This window comes from Rhinatrema bivittatum, chromosome 1 (assembly GCF_901001135.1).
Source record: "Rhinatrema bivittatum chromosome 1, aRhiBiv1.1, whole genome shotgun sequence".
Taxonomy (NCBI): domain Eukaryota; kingdom Metazoa; phylum Chordata; class Amphibia; order Gymnophiona; family Rhinatrematidae; genus Rhinatrema; species Rhinatrema bivittatum.
In genome coordinates, this window is record NC_042615.1 from 806,198,084 (window position 1) to 806,219,241 (window position 21,158).

Below are 21,158 nucleotides of genomic sequence, written 5' to 3' on the forward strand. Positions count from 1 at the left end.
GCCTTAAACACATTTAGTCCTGGGGTTACTGGAACCATAGAAGAATATATGTCATAGCATGTACTGGAATTGACTGGGAATAAAGAGCTGGAACCAGTTACCTCAGAGTATACAACAAGCAGAAAGCCGTAATGAGGGTATGGTGAATGCTGTTTCCCCCTTGACTGCTGAAAATCTACAAGACATAACTCTAGAGTCTGTTTGGAAAGCTATACTTTCCTTGGAATCCTCCATAGTCAATTTGTCTAAAATTATGACGGATACACAAAAACATATCCACCAAATTGATCCTTGGTTAACACTACATAATGACAAAATCAGGGTCTGGAAAATCAAGTATCTACATTTCAAGCGACACAGAATACGTTGGTACAAGGAGGCCTGACGAATTTATTTATTTTATTTAAAGCTTTTTTATACCGGTATTAGTGGTCACATCATTCCGGTTTACATCAGAACTGCAGGTAGGAAATACATCAAACAGGTACTGGAGGTGGGACTACATAGAAAAAGGGAGAGAAGTAGCCAAGGGCTGGCAAACAAACAATTCTAGGAAAATAGGAACTTAGAAAATGAAATGAGATCTAAGAATTTATGAATACTGAACTTCCCACATATAAGTTTAATTGCACCATTGGAACAACTTAAAAAGTATCTAATGGAAATACTACAAATACCTAGACAACAGATTCCATCTATTGTTAAGGTGTTCTATACCAGAACCGAGAAGAAAGAAGAGGAAGGAATTTCAATACCAAATTTGGATACTGGAAACTTAACAAATTTCCTGGAGCAACCATCTGAAGAGCAAATAGACTATAGTGGGACATTATTGGTTATTTTCTCATCTGTAGCAGATAAAAATCAAGTCCTAAAACTATTTCTTCGAAATAGAGAAAAATGTATTTAGGACATAAGTTATGGATTTACTCAGACCTGACAAAGATTATTCAAAAAAGGAGGAAAAGTTTTTTGACTATGTGACAGGGGACTATGGATATGGGAACCCAGATAACAATCGGATTCCCCTGTAAATGTGTATTGCGATTTAACAGTTTGAGATGTTTTCTTTCACCCACAGCAGTTAAGATTATTTCTTGATTTTCATTGCCCCTTTAATTAAAGCACTAACTAAAACCTGTTATGAGACTATATAATTGAACGCTGTCTATCTCTTGCTTATTAGATATGTTTTGTGAATTTTTTTTTCTTTTATATAGCTCCTAGTAAGTTGATTCTCGAAGTTTCTTTATAATGAACCTGGAGTATATTGGAAAAATTTTATTGTTAAATTACTTATAAAAGAAATCATTATATGATGATATTTTCTGATGTAATATGTGTGTAATATTACCTCATGGTTCAATATAATTATATGCATGTATTGCTATCTAAGAATGTAAAAAAATGCAATAAATAATAAATATTAAAAAAAAAACAACTTTTTAAAAGATATCCAAAGCAGAAAGCCTGTGAAGGGAGTCAGTTGGACCGTTAGATGATCGAGGGGTTAAAGGGGCACTTAGAGAAGATAAGGCCATCACTTAAAGATTAAATGATTTCTTTGCTTCGATGTTTACTGAAGAGGATGTTGGGGAGGTACCCGTACTGGAGAAGGTTTTCATGGGTAATGATTCAGATGGACTGAACCAAATCACTGTGAACCTAGAAGATGTGGTAGACCTGATTGACAAACTGAAGAGTAGTAAATCACCTGGACCAGATGTTATACACCCCAGAGTTCTGAAGGAACTAAAAAATGAAATTTCAGACCTATTAGTAAAAATTTGTAACCTGTCATTAAAATCATCCATTGTACCTGAAGACTGGAGAATAGCTAATGTAACCCCAATATTTAAAAAGGCTCCAGGGGCGATCCGGGAAACTACAGACCAGTTAGCCTGACTTCAGTGCCAGGAAAAATAGTGGAAAGTGTTCTAAACATCAAAATCACAGAACATATAGAAAGACATGGTTTAATGGAACAAAGTCAGCATGGTTTTACCCAAGGCAAGCCTTGCCTCACAAATCTGCTTCACTTTTTTGAAGGAGTTAATAAACATGTGGATAAAGGTGATCCGGTAGATGTAGTGTACTTGGATTTTCAGAAGGCGTTTGACAAAGTTCCTAATGAGAGGCTTCTAGGAAAAGTAAAAAGTCAGGGGATAGGTGGTGATGTCATTTCGTGGATTACAAACTGACTAAAAGACAGGAAACAGAGAGTAGGATTAAATGGACAATTTTCTCAGTAGAAGGGAGTGGGCAGTGGATTGCCTCAGGGATCTGTATTGGGACCCTTACTTTTCAATATATTTATAAATGATCTGGAAATATGACGAGTGAGAATCAAATTTGCAGATGATAAAAAATTGTTCAGAGTAGTTAAATCACAAGCGGATTGTGATCCAGCAAATTTCAGACCAATATCAAACCTGCCTTTCATAGCCATGATCCTCGAAAAAATTGTGAGCCGTCAACTCTCAGAACACCTAAACACCCACAACATACTATATCCAACCCAACACGGATTCAGAACATCCCTCAGCACCGAAACCCTGCTACCCTCTCTCTATCAGACACAATTCTCAGAGGACTGGACCATGATAAATCCTATCTACTCATTCTCCTTAACATCTCCGCCGCCTTCGACACAGACAACCACAAAATCTTATTACACAGACTCTGCCTACATGGTGCAACTCTTAACTGGTTCAATTCATACCTATCCAACAGGTCCTACAAAGTCAGATTCAACGACACTGAATCCATGCAAATCCCCCTTCCCCATGGTGTCCCTCAAGGATCCTCCCTCTCATCCATGTTATTCAACATTTACATGACCCCCCTGTGCGAACTCCTAAACAGACTAGGATTGATCCACTATGTATACGCCGATAACGTGCAAATTCTACTCCCAATTAAAGCCTCAATTGAAAAAACCCTAAACCAATGGAACTCCCACCTACTCACGATAAAAAACCTACTCTCGCAGCTATACCTCACTTTCAATCTCAACAAAACAGAAATCCTAAACATATCGAACAATCCTAATCCATCTCCCATCAATGACCTCACCACACATTAATCAAAAAACCAGACTCTCTCATCAATAAAAAAAAACCTGGGCACCATCCTGGATACCCAAATAAACTACAAAAAACACATTAACAACCTGTTAAAAGATGGATTCCACAAACTCCAGATCCTAAGAAAACTCAAACCTCTTCTCTACTCACAAGACTTCAGAACCGTGCTCTAGGCCCTTCTGTTTTCAAAACTCGACTACTGCAACTCTCTCCTACTAGGACTCCCAGCTTCCACCCTTAAATCTATCCAACTACTCCAAAACGCCGCTGCCAGAGCCCTCATAAACAGCAGAAGATCAGAACACATCACTCCCATCCTCAAAGAACTGCACTGGCTGCCTATCCAGCAGAGAATCCAATACAAGGCTCTATCCGTTATACACAAAACTCTCCACAATGACAAACACAACTGGCTGACTACACCCCTGCACCTCCACACCCCAACAAGGAACCTTCGCTCCGCAAACACCGGACTCCTACAAACATAGTCCCCGAAAACCATACACAGATCATCTACAAGAGAACGAGCGCTATCATCGCCGGCCCCACCCTATGGAACAAACTCCCCATCAGATTAAGAACAGAACCATCAACTCAATCGTTCAAGAAAAATCTTAAAACCTGGCTATTTCACAAAGCCTTTGCAGCAATAACATGATCTCAATCCCAAACCGGATAACCTCCTCAAACATCTATAATCAATTACCGTCAATTCACTCTAGCTTCTACCCCCTCCCCCCCTAAAAAAACACCAACTCTTGTCCTCCTGCAGCATCCACCCCATTGACGTTTTGCCTGCTGCCATTCTACTATTGCTATTCCGCTGCAACAAACATGAGAATTCCCCCAGCCTACCTCCCCCCCACCCCATGTACACCGAACTGACTCATATTATTCATAACCAGCCTTGTTCAGCCATCAAGCAATCATTGTATTAACTTGTAATATATAACAATTACACCTTGACCATTTGCTTAACCATTGATCTGCAGCCTTAAGCGGTTACAACGCTCACTGTTAAAAACTAAAGGACATACTGGACCATCAGCCAATGATAGATGTTCACTTGTAACAGATAAGAACTGCACCCCGACCATTGGTTTAAAAGGGATCACCTAGCTCCCCGCCCTGCTTAGCTATTCGTTAATCGTTGTGACACTTAGTTTAACTTAGTTTACTTTAACTTTATCGTTTAACTGTTTTATACGTTCCATGTATTTGATATAAGGAAACGCCTGGTTTCCTGCTCCCCTCAGTTGTCTGTAAACCGTTGTGATATGTAAAATCGAACATCGGTATATAAAAACAAATAAAATAAATAAATTGCAGGAAGACCTTGTGAGACTGGAAAATTGGGCATCAAAATGGCAGACGAAATTTAACGTGGATAAGTGCAAGGTGATGCATATAGGGAAAAATAACCCATACTATAGTTACACAATGTTAGGTTCCATATTAGGAGCTACCACCAAGAAAGAGATCTAGGCGTCATAGTGGATAACACATTGAAATCGTCGGTTCAGTGTGCTACGGCAGTCAAAAAAGCAAACAGAATGTTGGGAATTTATTAGAAAGGGAATAGTGAATAAAACGGAAAATGTCATAATGCCTCTGTATCGTTCCATGGTGAGACCGCACCTTGAATACTGTGTACAATTCTGGTCGCCGCATCTCAAAAAAGATGTAATTGCGATGGAGAAGGTACAGAGAAGGGCGACCAAAATAAGGGGAATGGAACTGGTCCCCTATGAGGAAAGACTAAAGAGGTTAGGACTTTTCAGCTTGGAGAAGAGACGGCTGAGGGGAGATATGATAGAGGTGTTTAAAATCATGAGAGGTCTAGAATGGGTTAATGTGAATCAGTTATTTACTCTTTCGGATAATAGACTAGGGGGCACTCCATGAAGTTAGCATGTGGCACATTTTAAAACTAATCGGAGAAAGTTCCTTTTCACTCAACGCACAATTAAACTCTGGAATTTGTTACCAGAGAATGTTGTTAGTGCAGTTAGTATAGTTGTGTAAAAAAGGATTGGATAAGTCCTTGGAGGAGAAGTCCATTACCTGCCATTAATTAAGTTGACTTAGAAAATAGCCACTGCTATTACTAGCAACAGTAACATGGAATAGACTTAGTTTTTGGGTACTTGCCAGGTGTTATGGTTTTGAGGTGTTGGAGTGGATTCTTGGGTACTGTGGTGATGGTACCGCCCACGGGGAGGAGCCCATGAGGAACCACAGTACTAGGCTAGACCTGAGACATGCAAACACAGAAATTTGTCTTTTATTATACAGCAGAGTGTTACCACCAGAGGTGGCAGTAGTGAGGTGATCCAGAGGTAGCAGTCCAGGGGCCCTCGGCAGAGGAGACCCGTCTCGCAATGATAGTATAGGGAGTGCAGGATGCAGGTTCCCAGTGCTGATCTGTAGATGAGACAGACTGACAATGTTAGATTACTCATTAAGTTGTTAGCTGTATAGATGGAGATCCCAGCAGGCAGAAGTAGCTGAATACAGGCACCGAGGCAGAGAGAACTGGCCCTCGAGGAGCGAGTACCTGATCCCTGAAAGGCACCTGAAAGAAAGCGAAGGGTCCCCGAGCAGTGGGTACCCAGGTTAGAAAATTACCCCGAAGGGTAGAGAGAGCTTCCAGTGGCAGCAGGGAAGCGGCAGAGTAGCTTAGACCGGATGAGTCCAATCCTTGCTAACTCGATTTGTTAGCAAACGAAGGTCAGGCTAAATACCCGGATGGCGTGACGTCACTCGAGGGGACCACCCTCGAGGTTCCCACCATGACGTGGATAAAGACGTGGGTGGCGTGCGCACACACACCCTAGGAAGTCCTCAGGAGAAACATGGCGGATTGCCTTGCCATTGCCGTTCCGGGGACGCCGGAGAGAGCAGCATGCAGACATGGCGGTGGCCATCTTCCCGAGGCTAGCAGGGAGAGCAGAGAGAAAGGTGAGGCACAGAGGTCGAAGCTGTCTGAGACAGACAGATGCAACACCAAGTTCTTATGGCCTGGATTGGCCACTGTTGGAAACAGGATGCTGGGCTTGATGGACCCTTGGTCTGACCCAGCATGACATGTTCTTACAATAGGTCAACACAACAGGGATTTGTATAGATCTACATCTACAGTGATTTTCTGGTACATATTTAACTATAGGTCTAGGAAAATAGCTAGTTCTGTTTCAATCATTTTTCACATATTAGTCATTGGATTGTCTTAAGGTACTTTACATCTCTCATTACTTGTTAATCATTCTTCTAATATTATCTTTGGCCTTGATATTGTAGTTCTCTGCATTTTTATATTTTAAGTTGGATCATATGCACTTTTGAAGAACCAGGTTTCCAGCTCACGTTTGAAATTCTTTCTTTCTGATATCAAATGTAGCGAATCAGGTAGAGAATTCCACAACTTTGGGCCCTCTTTGGAAAACATTCAGTATCTTATTTGCGTCAGATGTGTACTCTGCATTGTAGGCACATTCAATAGTCCTTTATTTTGTGATCTTATTCGCTGTGGTGTGTATGGTTGAAGTGTCACACCTATTAGTCCAGGTTTTATGGAGTGGATCATATTAAAAATTAATGTTAATACTTTATAATAGATTCTGGATTGTACTGGGAGCCAGTGTAGTGAAATGAGCGAGGGGTTGATGTGGTCAAATTTCTTTGTCCCTAATAAAAGTCTTCCTCAGGCATTTTGTAATAACTGTAAAGGTTTTAATAGTCCAGTAGGAAGGACTAGTAATAGGGAGTTGCAGTAATCTATGTTTGAGAAAATTAGTGTTTGTAACACAGTGCAAAAGTCCTGGAATGTTAGTAAAGGTATCAGCCGATGTAATATTCGCAGTTTGGCGTATCCCCTTTTAATTAATTTGTTTATATGCTTTTTCATTGTAATATTCTCATCAATCTGTATTTCTAGGTCCTATCAAGGTCTATAGTTAGAGGTTTAACTAAAGAAGGATTTCTACTTAGCCAAATGATGTCAGTTTTTTTTTTTATTCAGTGTTAGTTTGAGTTGGGACAGTTCTTGTTGTATTGCTTTCATGTATGTTGAGAGTGTTGATGCCGTTTTTTCAAATGATTTGGTGATTGGTATGTAAAAATTGCATGTCATCAGCGTGTAATAATGTTATTCCTAATTCTGCCAGTAATTTACACAGAGGGAGCATATAAATATTGAACAGTGTTGCCGAGAGTGCTGAATCTTGAGGGACACCTGTATCAATATGAAAAGTATTGGATGTGTGGTTGCCCAGTTTGACTTGGAATGTTCTATTGGAAAGAAATGAAGAGAACCATTTGATAACACTCCTGCCAATTCCAATTTTGTTCAGCTGATTGCATAATATCAAATGTGGCTGTAGATCAATTAGTACCAGGAGATGGATTTGATGACGATGAATCTTATGTAGGACAGAGTCTGCTAAAGAGATGAGTAAAGTCTCAGTTGAGTGATTTTTTTTTTCCTAGATCCAAATTGGTTTGGGTATAGAATATCACAGTCTTCCAGGTGGTTTACCAGTTCGGATAGCACTGCTTTTTTAAGAACGTTTGTGAAGAAAGGTACATTGGATATTGGGCAATAGTTATCCCAATCGTCAATTTTACCAGTTTTATTTTTTGTATTGGTTTTATCATGACTTGTTTTGCCCTATCTGGTACTAATCCTTCTGAGAGCGAATGATTGATAATAATTAAGATGGAGTGATTACGCTATGTATTTATTTTAAAGAACTAGCTGGAATTGGGTCATGTGGATGAGTAGCAAGCTTGATTTTAGTAATGATTTGACTAATTTCAAGCTTAGATATTCTGTAGAATTCAGTCCATTTAGCCAGACCATGTGTTTCATTAGGTTCTTTTGTTGGCAGACAGACAGGTGGGGAATTGTATTTTCAACCTGTTTATTTTAACTAATAAAGATGAGACACATTCATTGCAAGCATTCTTAGTGAAGTAAGAGTTTTTCGAGCTGGAGGATGAAGGGTCCTTGATTAGGTGTTTTACCACTTCAAAGAGCAGTTTGGAATTAAATATGACACCCCCCCCCCCCCCCCATGGATCTGTTTAGCATAGTAATCTTTTTTTTTTTTTTTTGGCTTTATTAATTTGTTCCCGGTATTTTGTTAGAGATCTGTATTTTCCTAGGGATTCAGCGGTTGGGCATTTCCGTCATTGTTTCTCATCTTTTCTCAGGGTGTGGTTAGTGCATCTTAGCTCCTCATTGTACCATGGCTTCCTTTGTTTAGTAGCATTCCTTTTTTTTTTGGCTATATTTTATCTGGACAGGACTTAGATTTTCGGCTATTTCATTGACTGATTCCAGGAGTCAAATGCTGAGGAGGCATTTGCTTGATTGAAATAAAGTAGTTTATTTTTAATTGATTCTGCAAGTACCTCTGTTTCTATTTTTTTTTTTTCTTTTCTGAAGGTAAAGATTTGTAGTTGTTGTTTATATTATGAGTAGGATTGATTGTGCCAGGCAAAATGGTAGAAACTGACATCAGACTCACTGGTCTGTAATTTCCTGAATCACTGCTTGTTCCCTTATTAAAAATTGGTATAACATTGGTAACTTTCCAGTCTTCAGGTACCATAGGTGATATTGATAGTGTGCAAAAGCATACACACTGGCTTGCATATGCCCGTAGGCAGACTGCTATAGACCAGACTACCCAAACAACACCAGACACTTTGTGTATGTGTGTGTGTGTGTGTAGCTATATTCCCTAAGTCTACTTGGTTAATAAGTTTATGGACTTCTCCAGGCACTTGTCCAAACTCTCTTAAACCCATCTACACAAACTGCCTTAACCACAATCTACAGTAATGAATTCCAGAGCTTAATTGTGCTATATAGCTATATTTATTGAGGCATTTTATATACAGTCGTTCCAAAAGAAGATCACAACGGTTTATAAAATCATCATTCACATTTTAGATCAACACAACATAAAAACATGATAACTAGATTATTAAAATAGTCACTGAGTTGTCTTAGTGCTTGTTACATCTCTTGATAATTGTTGCTTTTGAATCAGATAATATCAAGAACACAAACCACTAAGTGGCTAAGCTTAGCAGAAGATCAAACAAAGTAAATCCAGTGTTATAAGTCTGACAAACATAAGCAATACACTAGAGAAAGCAACGGTCTGGTTTAAAAAGCAGTGCTGACTCGCAGCTTCAAATTAACAATTCTTCAAAGGAACCCCATATACTTAATGAATTAGGACAAAATGGCAGTCCCGTTTGAAAAGCACTGCTGACACAAAACTTCAAAGTAATTCATATATATATATATATATATATATATATATATATATATATATATATGAAATAAACTTTATCGAACTTATACTTGGACAGGATATCTGTGGTGAACTAAGAAGGCATACACAAAAACACGAGAACACATTGGCTTGCACAGGCAGACACAGTCTATTATAGACCAAACTACCTAAGCAACGCTGGACACTTTTCACTAGTAATACAATAAAATTCATCTGAAGATGTCAGATTTTGAGAAACCTAGCTTGAGCTTTGGAATCTATTTTAATGATTTCTTCGATCCCTCACTGTGGGATTTCCGGCTCCACAACATTTTCTGGATGTAATTGCTTCTTTCCTTCAGCCTGCAGTCACATCTGCATGATCAGGAGGGCACACAGCAACACAGATGTCGGTAGATGAGGATTATTTGGCCCACTCAGCCTGTCCATTTGTGATTCCTTTAACACAGAATCTTTTTGTTGCTCTAGTAAGATTCCAGTATTTTCTTCAAGGCCAATACAGCTTCCGGAAGTCTGAACTAAAAGGACTACATACAATTCTCTTATGTTGTAACCTAACTTACTATACGTTCTTTGTGCCTCCCATTCTCTTCAGAAACCTCACCAGGAGTGACCGATGTGAACTTCAGAGAAAAGCAGCCTGCTGAGCGCCACATGATCGTGTCATGGGAGCTAGTAAGTATCTCTGACAGGAGTGTCACATGTACTGCACTAGGATGACATTAGTACCACTTTACATACCACATTCAAAGACCTATCATCTGTCCAGCATCTCAGTCTAGGAAGATTCTTCTGTTGAAAAGTGTAACAAAAAAACCCCATTAAACTAAATTTAAAATGCTGTACAGATTGCTGTGATCATTCGCATTCATTTTAAATATGTAAACAAACACCTTTGTAAACAAAAAAACAGTATTAATAGAAACATAGACTGTTGGCAGAAAAGGACCATTTGTCTTTCTTGATCTGTTGACTTTACCTTCCACCACTAAGGTCCCTTTGAGTCTATCTCATGCATGCTTGAATTCTGCCACTGTTTTGCTTCCTAAATGAAAATTGCTGTAAAATATGCTATTGAATTGTCAATAGGTTTTACCCATGTTAAGTGCACTTAATGTAGTAAATTGTTTTTTGAAAATTGCTATTATCGTATTTTACATTTTTCTTTGAAAATTACCCTGTAAGTGTCCTCCACCCATCTTAATGATAAAGCATTTTCTCACCGTTCTCTTAAGCTTCCCTTCCTTCTTTATTTAAGGAGCTTTTCTTTTTTTTCTGTTTTTTTGCCAGAATAATACACATGCATATACTGGATATATGGCTAGTATATGCATAAATTACTGAATGTCAGCTTGCTTTCTAATTAAAAAAAAAAAAAAAAACCTCCTCCGTTTGGGCTCTCCCTTTTCCCTGAAGCCCCGCTTCCCTATTAATATGTAAATTTCCTAGTGTAAGTAAACGAAATATTTATTTTTCTTTATTTTTCATTAGAATTGAATTCTGAACCTGTGAATGAACAATAGCTATGAAACATAGAAATGATGGCAGAAAAGGACCAATGGTCCATCCATTCTGCCCAGCAAGTTTCCCATGATAGCATCTGCCGCGCCATGCAGGTTACCCCCATGTGTCTGTCAATGCGGATTAACAACATAAGAAATTGCCATGCTGGGTCAGACCAAGGGTCCATCAAGCCCAGCATCCTGTTTCCAACAGAGGCCAAACCAGGCCACAAGAACCTGGCAAGTACCCAAAAACTAAGACATGCTTTGCTTATGGACTTGGCCGTAGGAATAGTCCTGTGTTTTTTTTTCTTAATGTCTGAGCATCAGTTCCCCAGACTTGAACAAAGTCATGGCTCGGTTGTCACTGCTGCTCACAAATTTCAAACCTGTGCTGATTAAACTTCTTTTTTTTTTTTTTTTATTTTGACCAGGAAAGCTGGGTTAAGACAGATCCCTTTTTTCAGTTAGGTCACGGCAAGAGAGAATGGGACTTGTCTATAGTCACATTGAGTCAGTGTTTCTAGGAATTCTTCTGCGTGACAGTTAAGGGACCTAATCATTAGACCAGGGCTTCCCAAACCTGTCCTGGGGACTCCACAGCCAGGTGGGTTCTCATCATGTCCAAAGTGAAAATACATGACAGAACAGAGATGCCATTCTGAGTCTGATCAGTGGGCCACTGAGCCCAGCATCCTGTCTCTGTTAGTGGCCAGGAAGTGCTTGGCAAATCCTCAATAGGAAAGTTTTTCATATTGCTCTCCCCAAGAATTTAAAGATGGAGAAACCAAAGTCTCTCTGGCTATTAATTTGTAGACTTGTCTTCCAGAAACTCGTCCAACTATTTTTTAAACTCTGGAACCCAACATTGTATATACATAGGATTATTTTTCCCTATATGCATTTTGAACTTGTCCACATTAAATTTCATCGGGGGAAGGGGGAGACTTTTCCAAAAGGATGGGCTCCACCTTAACCAGAGTGGAACCAGGCTGCTGGCACTAACTTTTAAAAAGGAGATAGAGCAGCTTTTAAACTAGAACAAGGGGGAAAGCCAACAGTCACTCAGCAATGCATGGTTCGGAGAAATGTGTCCTTGATGGATACTAATGAAACAGGAGAGTTAGGGCATCCCAACAGAGAGATTCCATTAAAAGCAAACATAGTCCATGTGCCTATATGTAAAAAATCATCTGAGCTAAAGATTTCCAAATTATCCCTAACTGAAAAGCAGGTTGTTAATACAAACAAAAACCACACTTTGAAATGTCTGTATGCCAGTGCCAGAAGTCTAAGATGGGAGAGTTAGAGTGTATAGCAGTGAATGATGAGATTGACATAATTGGCATCACAGAGACTTGGTGGAAGGAGGATAACCAATGGGACAGTGCTATATCAGGGTACAAATTATATCGCAATGATAGGAAGGATCAATTTGGCGGGGGTGTGGCACTTTATGTCCGGGACGGTATAGAGTCCAACAGGATAAAGATTATACAAAAGACTAAATGCTCTGTAGAAATCTCAGGTGTGTTGGGTAAGAGTACAGTGATAGGAGTATACTACCGTCCACCTAGACAAAATGATCAGACAGATGATGAAATGCTAAGAGAAATCGTTATATATCCTCAACCTGCTAAGTGCGCCCCAATGGATTATTTGATGTTAATTATTTTCTGGTTTTAATTTATATCCGTTATGTACCATTCTAAATTTTTTGAATTGTAAAGCTTGTTGCTGATTTATTGTTCATTGTAAACCGAGGTGATGTTTTCTAACGTGCCGCGGTATATAAAAATCCTTAAATAAATAAAATAAAATAAATAAATAAATCAGGGAAGCAAACCAATTTGGCAGTGCAATAATAATGGGAGATTTACCCCAATATTGACTGGGTAAATGTAACATCAGGAGACATAAAATTCCTGGATTAATAAATGACTGCTTCATGGAACAATTGGTTCAGGAATCAACGAGAGAGGGAGCTGTTTTAGATTTAATTCTTAGTGGAATGCAGGATTTGGTGAGAGAGGTAATTGGTGGGGCCACTTGGCAATAGTGATCATAACATGATCAAATTTAAACTAATAACTGGAAGGGGGACAATAAGTAAATCTACAGCTCTAACACTAAATTTTCAAAAGGGAAACTTTTATAAAATGAGGAAAAAAGAAAAAAACTGAAAGGTGCAGTTGCAAAGGTTAAAAGTGTTCAACAGGCATGGACATTGTTTAAAATGCAATCCTAGACTCGCAGTCCAGATGATTTCCATGCATTAAGAAAGGTGGAAGGAAGGCAAAATGTTTACTGGCATGGTTAAAAGGTGAGATGAAAGAGGCTATTTTAGCCAAAAAAACATCCTTCAAAAATTGGAAGAAGGATCCATCTGAAGAAAATAGGATAAAGCATAAGCATTTTCAAGTTAAGTGTAAACATTGATAAGACAGGCGAAGAGAGAATTTGAAATGAAGTTGGCCGCAGAGGCAAGAAACCTGTGAGGGAGTCAGTTGGACCGTTAGATGACCGAGGCGTTAAAGGGGCTCTTAGGGAAGATAAGGCCATGCAGAAAGACTAAATGAATTTTTTGCTTCTGTGTTTACTAATGAGGATGTTGGGGAGAAACCAGTTCCGGAGATGGTTTTCAAGGGTGATGAGTCAGACGACTGGACCAAATCACTGTGAACTTGGAAGATGTAGTGGTCCAGATTGACAAACTAAAAAGTAGCAAATCACCTGGACTGGATGATATGCATCTTAGGGTACTGAAGGAACTAAAAAATGAAATTGCTGATCTATTAGTTAAAATTTGTAACCTATCATTAAAATCATCCATTGTACCTGAAGACTGGAGTTTGATCTGACCTAGCAAGGCTACTCTTATGTTCGTAATCTATAAGTCTAAAGTAGTTCCCTTTTTCATTGGTACCAGGTCTTGCTGCTACAGGAAACAGTCATTAATGTTATCTAAAAATTGTACCTCCTTTGCATGCCCTGATGAGATGTTCACCCAGTCAGTACTGGCGTAGTTGAAATCCTTCATTATTAATGTGTTGCCAGAATTATTAGCCTGCCTAATCATATACAGGCTGAAGCAGTAAAGTGCGCTCGGGCTGAGCGCACTGTTAGCCCCCGGTTGGACGCGCTATTTTTACCCCTTATACAGTAAGGAAAACGTGCGGCCAACCCCCCCGAAACTAATAGCACCCACAACATGCTTTTCAGTACACCCTCCGACTTACTATCATAGCGATATTAAGTCAGAGGCCCCAAAAATAAAAAAAAAAAAGTAAAATCTGCCCGCGGCCCACGGGTTGGAAGATGGACGCTCAATTTTGCCGGCGTCCGTTTTCCGAACCTGTGGCTGTCAGCGGGTTCGAGAAACAACGCTAGAAAATTGAGCGTCGTCTGTCAAACCTGCTGACAGCCGCCTCTTCTGTCAAAAAGGAGGCGCTAGGAATGTGCTAATGTCCCTAGCACCTCCTTTTTCTGTGGGCCCTCATTTGCATATTGTTTCTTCCAGAATCGCGCGTCAGGAGAGCGGGCGCTCGCCGGCTCTCCCGTGGGTTTTTTTGTATGGGCCCGAAACTGAGTTTCCACTATATGCAAATTTGGGCAGCCTAACACTGTATAACTTCTCTGTAAAGGTGTGTCTAGTTTATACTATCTGAACACCTCAAAAGACCAGGTCCAGTTATCTAATGCAGTCCACCTTAAGAGACATCCAGGATGGATCTCCAAGGCAGAGGAGAGTTCTTTGGGGAGGAAAATAAATGCTTTGCTAAAACCTTGTCTGTATGAATATCCTAACTTTTGAGAGAGAAACTGCTGAGGTAAGCAGACGTTTTGGTATTTTTCTTTTCTGTAAATTTTTGTATGAGACACGCCAGAGTCCAGGCTGCTTTTACTCTTCTCCAGCATTCTCCCTAAGGCTAAGGGCCACCCCATGCTATCACATCCTCCCCCATCTGGGATGCTGAATTCCACCCATTTGCTCTTCTGCGTAACTTCCTGTAGTGAAAAAGTTTGCTTTCTCAAAAATAGATTCCTAATATGAATAAAATCTTTTTTTTTTTTTATTTATTATTTCCCCAAATTAGCAAGATGTACAAGAGAGCACAGATCAAGTTTGTGAAATATGAAGAATAAGGAAAAAAATAGACCCCCCAAAAAACCTCATATTGCAAGATTGTGATTAGCCCACATAATCGAGAGAGAGACAAGAATACAGGAATATGCATCCCCTTAAATCATAACTAAGATAATTTTATCTAACAAAGCCGTGATGGACTGTCATAAACCTTTACAACTGCCATAACCCCAAAGCAAGAGACAACCCAACATTCATGAACCTATCACCCAGAACGTTCTCAAACTGTGGAAAGGGTCAGAAAAGTGACTGAGCTCTTGCATGGAAATGTATGTATGTATCTGGGTTTCTTACCCATCTTTTGTACGCAAAATTCACCCACAGTGCTTTACAGTACATTAGAGTAGCAGCAGTTGCGCACAAGGCCACTAGCAGCTTTACAATAGTGTAAAAAATTTAAAGTAGTAGCAATTCAACTTTTCAATTCGGCAGTAAAAAGTTGCTCAATAAATACCTTCTAAGTTCTGTAAACACAGTGGAATTACCAATGATTTAATTCTGGAAATGGATATCTTGCAGCAGAATGTTTTTAGCAGCGTCTCTAAGGCATGTGAGGCGATGCCAGGTAGTTTCCCATATTTCTTCAGCGTCTTTGTGCTTCGGGCTATTTATTTCCTGAAATGACAGTAATCGTGATTTCTAGTGGGAGGGTATTCCAGAGGGCAGGATTTTCTTTCAAGTGTCTGTTCTTTTAATTGTTTTTTAGAAAGGAATTGACATTGCGGATCCGCATGAGGATCTTGGTGGTGTCGAAGGCAAGTATACAGAAAACCTTTTGCTCAGGTGTGTAGGCCTATCTCCTCTTCGAGCTTTGAATAGCAATGATAACACTCTAAATTTTGTTCTGTACGGTATTAGTAGCCAGGGTAGTTTTTGTAGGACAGGTGTGATGTGGTTGGCTTTTTGCATCCTTCTATCGGTCGTGCAGCGGAATAGACCCTTGTACAGCATGTTAAAGTAGTCCATTCATATTGCATGGACCGCTGTGAGCAGGTTTGTCTTCTCAATGAGTGGACACAGCCTTCATAAATCTTACTTCAAAATGGCAGCCCTTTACTGTTTCCTGGATTTGCGGGAGCATGGCGAGTTCTTAATCCAGAATGACTCTGAGGCTTTTGACCTGCATTTTGTAACGGGAGCTTGTAGGTTCTATATGGGCTTTTCAGGTCCGGAACTTGTCTATGAATCTCAGTTTTATTGGGATTTAGATGGAGTGTGATGTTTTTTTGTCTGTTCTTGGATTGCTGCAAGGAAAATCCTAAGTTTCTTTTTAGTTGTTTGTGGGTCTGAGTCCATTGGGAGCACAAGCTGAACATCATCCACAGAGAGAGAGGTTTTTATGTCAAAGGTACGGCTCAGCGGTGTCAGTGGTTTGAGCTATATGTTAAATAGCACTGGTGATTAGTATGGAGCCTTGGGAGACCCAACAGACTCATACAGTGGTTCCCAAACTTTTCTTTTTGTGCTGGCACACCTGGCACAGAATTCACTTCATCATGGCTCACCATCATTTTCTCTTCTCTTCCATTCACTCTCCCCCCTACCCTCCTAAGCATCATTACCTTCCCTTTCCCATTCCCCCACTCCAGGCATCATCCTCACCTTCTCTTCCCTTCTTTCTCCCCCCCCCTGACATTAACATCACCATCACCTTCCCCCAACCCCCGTCATCACCATCCTCCCTTTTCTCTCTGCCCAGCCCCCTAGCGTCATCATCATCCTCCCTTTTCTCCCTTCCCTCCACCCGGCATCATCCTCCCCTTCTTTTCCCTTTCTTCAGGCATATCACCTTCTTCCTTTCCCTGTCCCCCACTCTCTGGCATCATCACCCTCCTTTTCCTTCCTCCATACCCTGGTACTGTCTCACCTTTTTCTTTCCTTCGCTCTCCTGCCACTCCTTGGCATCATCGCCTTCTCTTCCTTTCCCTCTCACCCACCCCCTGGCATTCTCATCATCACCTTCCTTCTCCTTCCATCCCTGGCATCATCACTTTTCCTCTTCCTCCGCCCCCATCATCACCTTCCCTCTCATCCCCCTTGTAATCATCACCTTCCCTCTCCCCCCCCCACACCTAGTGCACATTCAGCTTTCCCTCTGCCCACATCCCATGGCACCTTGAGCTGTACCTTCTCTTTCCTATGTCCTGAAACTGGCAGAGTCTGTGAGTAGCGCTTACCTGGTGCTGCTGCTTCCTCCTCTGCCGGCTTCCCTCTGCAATTGGAACTGCAGGGGACCAGCAGGTCTCACAAGGCTACAAGGCCCCATGCAATTTCAAAAGCAGAGAGCAAAGCAGCAGCACTAGATAAGAGCTGCTCTCTGATCCCTCTGCTGATGGAAGGACATCTGCAGGCCAGGAAGGAAAGAAAATGCGGACTGCCACTGTGCCTCAACTCCTTCCTAGCAGGCTTTTTCACAGCACCCTTTCACTATAGCCACGGCACATTGGTCGGAAAACACTGGTCTAATATCTAGGATGCCTATGTATGGTCAGCCAACTGTAATTTGTTTTCCACCTGATGTTATGATATGCTGCAGAGAAATCTAGTAGCACCAACCCTGCTGCCTGGCTCCTGTCGCTTGCTAGTAAACCTGGGAAGTGAAGGCCTCACAGCCTAGGCAACCAAAAAGATACATTTTTCCCTCACTAAAGGCATGTTTTCCACAGATCAAAAAAAAAAGAAAAAAGCTGTAGTGCAGCTACTTTTTTAAGAAAAAGAATCACCCAGCAAGTATGTGGGCGTTCTCAAGTAAAACCTTCCCCCTAAGTTGCGTAGCTTGTGCCACATTAGGGAACATCATCACGGAAAAGAATAAGACCAAATTTTTTTCCATCTCTGAGCAAAAGGAGACCAACAGGATCGCCCTAGTGCACTCTTGTCCTGAGAAGACTCCAAGAAAGCTGATATATCTAAGATGTTCCTGCTAAGTATGGTATCCCAAGCCCCCTCTTCCACATTCTCATTTGGTATTCCAGATGGAATATGATACCATTTTTGTATATTCCAATTTCATCCACACTTGAAATTTGAAGAACATCTTTCAGATATTTCTTAATACTTTCTTGAGGGAATATCAGCCTAGTCTTGGGAAAATTAAGAAGGCGTAAATTCTTTTATATGGGCCGAACTAACACCTTGCAAAGACAAAATTTGGTTGCCCATTGTGCCACTCTCCTTCCAAGTCTCCGAGCCTCCGTTCATGGTCAGCCAATTTGGTTACTGTGACCTTATTAAAGAAACATAGCTGTGAAACAGAGTATTCTTAATTCTGGTGATAATTTTCCAGACATCTGACAGAGATCCTTTCTAGCATTCCCTGAGGCTTCCAGATGTTTGTCTATAGGCAAAAGAGACATCTGTGGTCAGTGGAACTCCTCTAAGAAGTTAAAAGTCCAGACTGATCTTAGCATGGATGATATCCATCACAGAAGTGTCCTTCCCAAAGTTATTTTCCACAATCTGGGCCAACTGGGTAAATGCCACATGACCAGCTGGTTGTAGTCCCTGCAGACCAGCATATAATACTAACCGGAAAAAGGAGGAGGGACCATATAACTGAAACCCTGGCAGAATTACATTGGCTACCTATTGAAACCAGAATTAAATACAAAGCCCTATGTACCATACATAAACTAATACATGATGAAAAATCGGACTGGCTAAACACAGCATTGCGAGTGCACGTCCCACACAGAAACCTTCGATCAGCAAATAAAGCATTCTTAACCATTCATTCAGTAAAAACAGCAAGACTAACCCAAGTGAGAGAGAGGGCCTTATCTTTAGCAGGCCCCACACTTTGGAACACAATGCCTCTAGAGATCAGATTGCAAAGAGATCTCAAAACCTTTAAGAAAAGTTTAAAAACATAGCTTTTTAAGCAAGCATTTTATAAAGAGACTGGAGAATAGAAAATATACAGGAATAGGCAGAAGAACACCAGCACACAGCACTATTCTAAGAATGTGCATTTTAATAATCTATGAACTCTACCTCACAATAAACGTAATTGTAAACCCTATAAATATGATTTTTACCCGTGAATCGTACCTTACAGGTACACTTGGTCATGACCTACTTCACTAAACAATTGATTGTCTAACGATTTATTGTAACTGAATCTTTTTGGTACCTGTTAGAATCTACCTTATAAATGGCCTGTGACCGACGGCCCGCAAATGCGCAGTAGAGCACAGCTCTACTGCGCATGTGCGGCAAGGATGTCGATCAGAAAAAAAAAATGGCGGTGGGGCCGCAGGAGCGGGAGGAGAAGCAGCGGCGCCGCGCGCGGTGCCGCTGCTTCTCCTCCCCAGATCTACCGGCAGATCTCGGGGGGGGGGGTGTCACTCCCGCGCCCCCCCCCTCCGAGATCTGCCGACAGATCTCGGGGGGGGGGGGGTGTCACTCCCGCGCCCCCCCCACCGAGATCTGCCGGCAGGAGCGGGAGGAGAAGTAGCGGCACCGCGCGCGCGGCAGTGACCCCCCCCGAGATCTGCCGGCAGGAGCGGGAGGAGTTAATGGAGCCGGGTGAGGGTTGCGGGAAGTCGCGCTTACGGCGCCGGGAGGAAATGGAGGTGGGTGAAGGGAGGGAGAGGGGGACTGAGTGAGTGGGAGGGAGGGAGGGAGAGGGGGACTGAGTGAGTGGGAGGGAGGGAGAGGGGGACTGAGTGAGTGGGAGGGAGGGAGAGGGGGGACTGAGTGGGAGGGAGTGAGGGAGAGGGGGGACTGAGTGAGAGGAGAGGGAGGGTGGAGAGGAGTGGGTGGGGGAGGGGGGGGTGGTGAAGAGTGAGGGGAGAGAGAATGAGGGGGAGGTGAGAGACAGAGGGATGTAGCCCGTTTTAACGGGCTTTACGGCTTGTGTACTATAGTACGCATCCACCTACATTAATTTATGTGCCTACATGTAAACCGTTGCGATGGTATATAACTTAGCGATGGTATAGAAAAGAATTTAAATAAAAAATATAAATCTGATATCCCAATTACTGCTGCTTCAACTCCCTCCTCCTTTTGTACCAGTAGGCTGTAGGAAAAGCAGCTGACCACCAAATCAGCAACCATGGAAGATTAGGAGTGCCCTTACTGAGAGACGCTCTCATAATCAAGGAGCCACCCTCTTCCACCATGCTTGTCACAGCACTAAGCTGAGGACGCTGCCCTGGCTTGTCCATCAGGACTGGGGTTACAGCCTCAGAGTGGGCTTGGACTCTGTGCTTCCATTTACATTTCACCGTATTACAAAGAAGAGAGACATTTTGTGATAGTGGTCGGAGGAGCTCTCTTCAGCATCCTGATATGGCGGCCATTTTGTCCCCTTAGATAAAGCAAGAGAGAACTTCACTGGAATGTCGTCTTTCATTTGGGGGGGGGGGGGGGGGGGAAAGTAGCAGTCCCACACAGACAAACATGTCCCCAGATAAATTCCGTCAGAGCGGGTTCATGATGATATTTTGAGGCCGGTGCATCCTTCCAAATGTCATAGTCCTTTCATTGTTATGCAGCATGCTTGGGGAATGCATTCCTAATGCCAAATAAAACTGATGCAAGGCTCAGGCAACACAGAGCAGGGCAAGGAGGTTGCGAGACAAGGTCTTCAATGAGTAGATGCAAATATTGTAGAGCCAGTACATGTGTTTCATGGTGTAAGAGACAATTACACCTTTTTCTTGGACTAGGAAATGCTTTAGCATGCACAGTACTCCTTTGCTCCTGTAGGGTTTAAGAGATTTGCACCGACTGTAGCAAATGGAACCATTTAATTTCACTTGCGGTCCTTGGGCTCATATGGCAGAATGTGATATTTCACAAAGCACCTGCTTGCTTACGGCAAAGCAACTTAACTAATGGGGTCTTAGTCTGGAAATCAAAATCCCTTCACCTCGTCCTCTGTAAACAATTGGCCTTTCAATAAGTCTAGATTTTTAATGTGGTAAAATCTACTTTGTCTGCTTTGGACTCTTAAGAAAAAGACTTAGTTGCTGTAAAGCGCTTTGGTGTTGTGTGTCAGTCGCTTCCTACTACTTCTAGCTTGATTGGAGCCTTGACACCAAGCGCCTCCATTCACAGTTACCCAGAGCCTCTTTGTTTTCCCCATTATTAGTCTCTCTCTCTC

At 41.5% G+C, this 21,158-nt stretch overlaps 1 protein-coding gene across 2 annotated transcripts in view; it reads left to right on the forward strand.

The window, feature by feature from the left end:
• Positions 1–21,158, forward strand: part of TPGS2 (tubulin polyglutamylase complex subunit 2) — a 67,646-nt gene that overhangs the window by 7,837 nt on the left and 38,651 nt on the right. For both annotated transcript variants that reach the window (XM_029581097.1, XM_029581107.1), the window contains exon 2: positions 9,993–10,072. In XM_029581097.1, the coding sequence (XP_029436957.1) occupies positions 9,993–10,072 (80 nt within the window). The remainder of the gene's footprint in view (positions 1–9,992; positions 10,073–21,158) is intronic.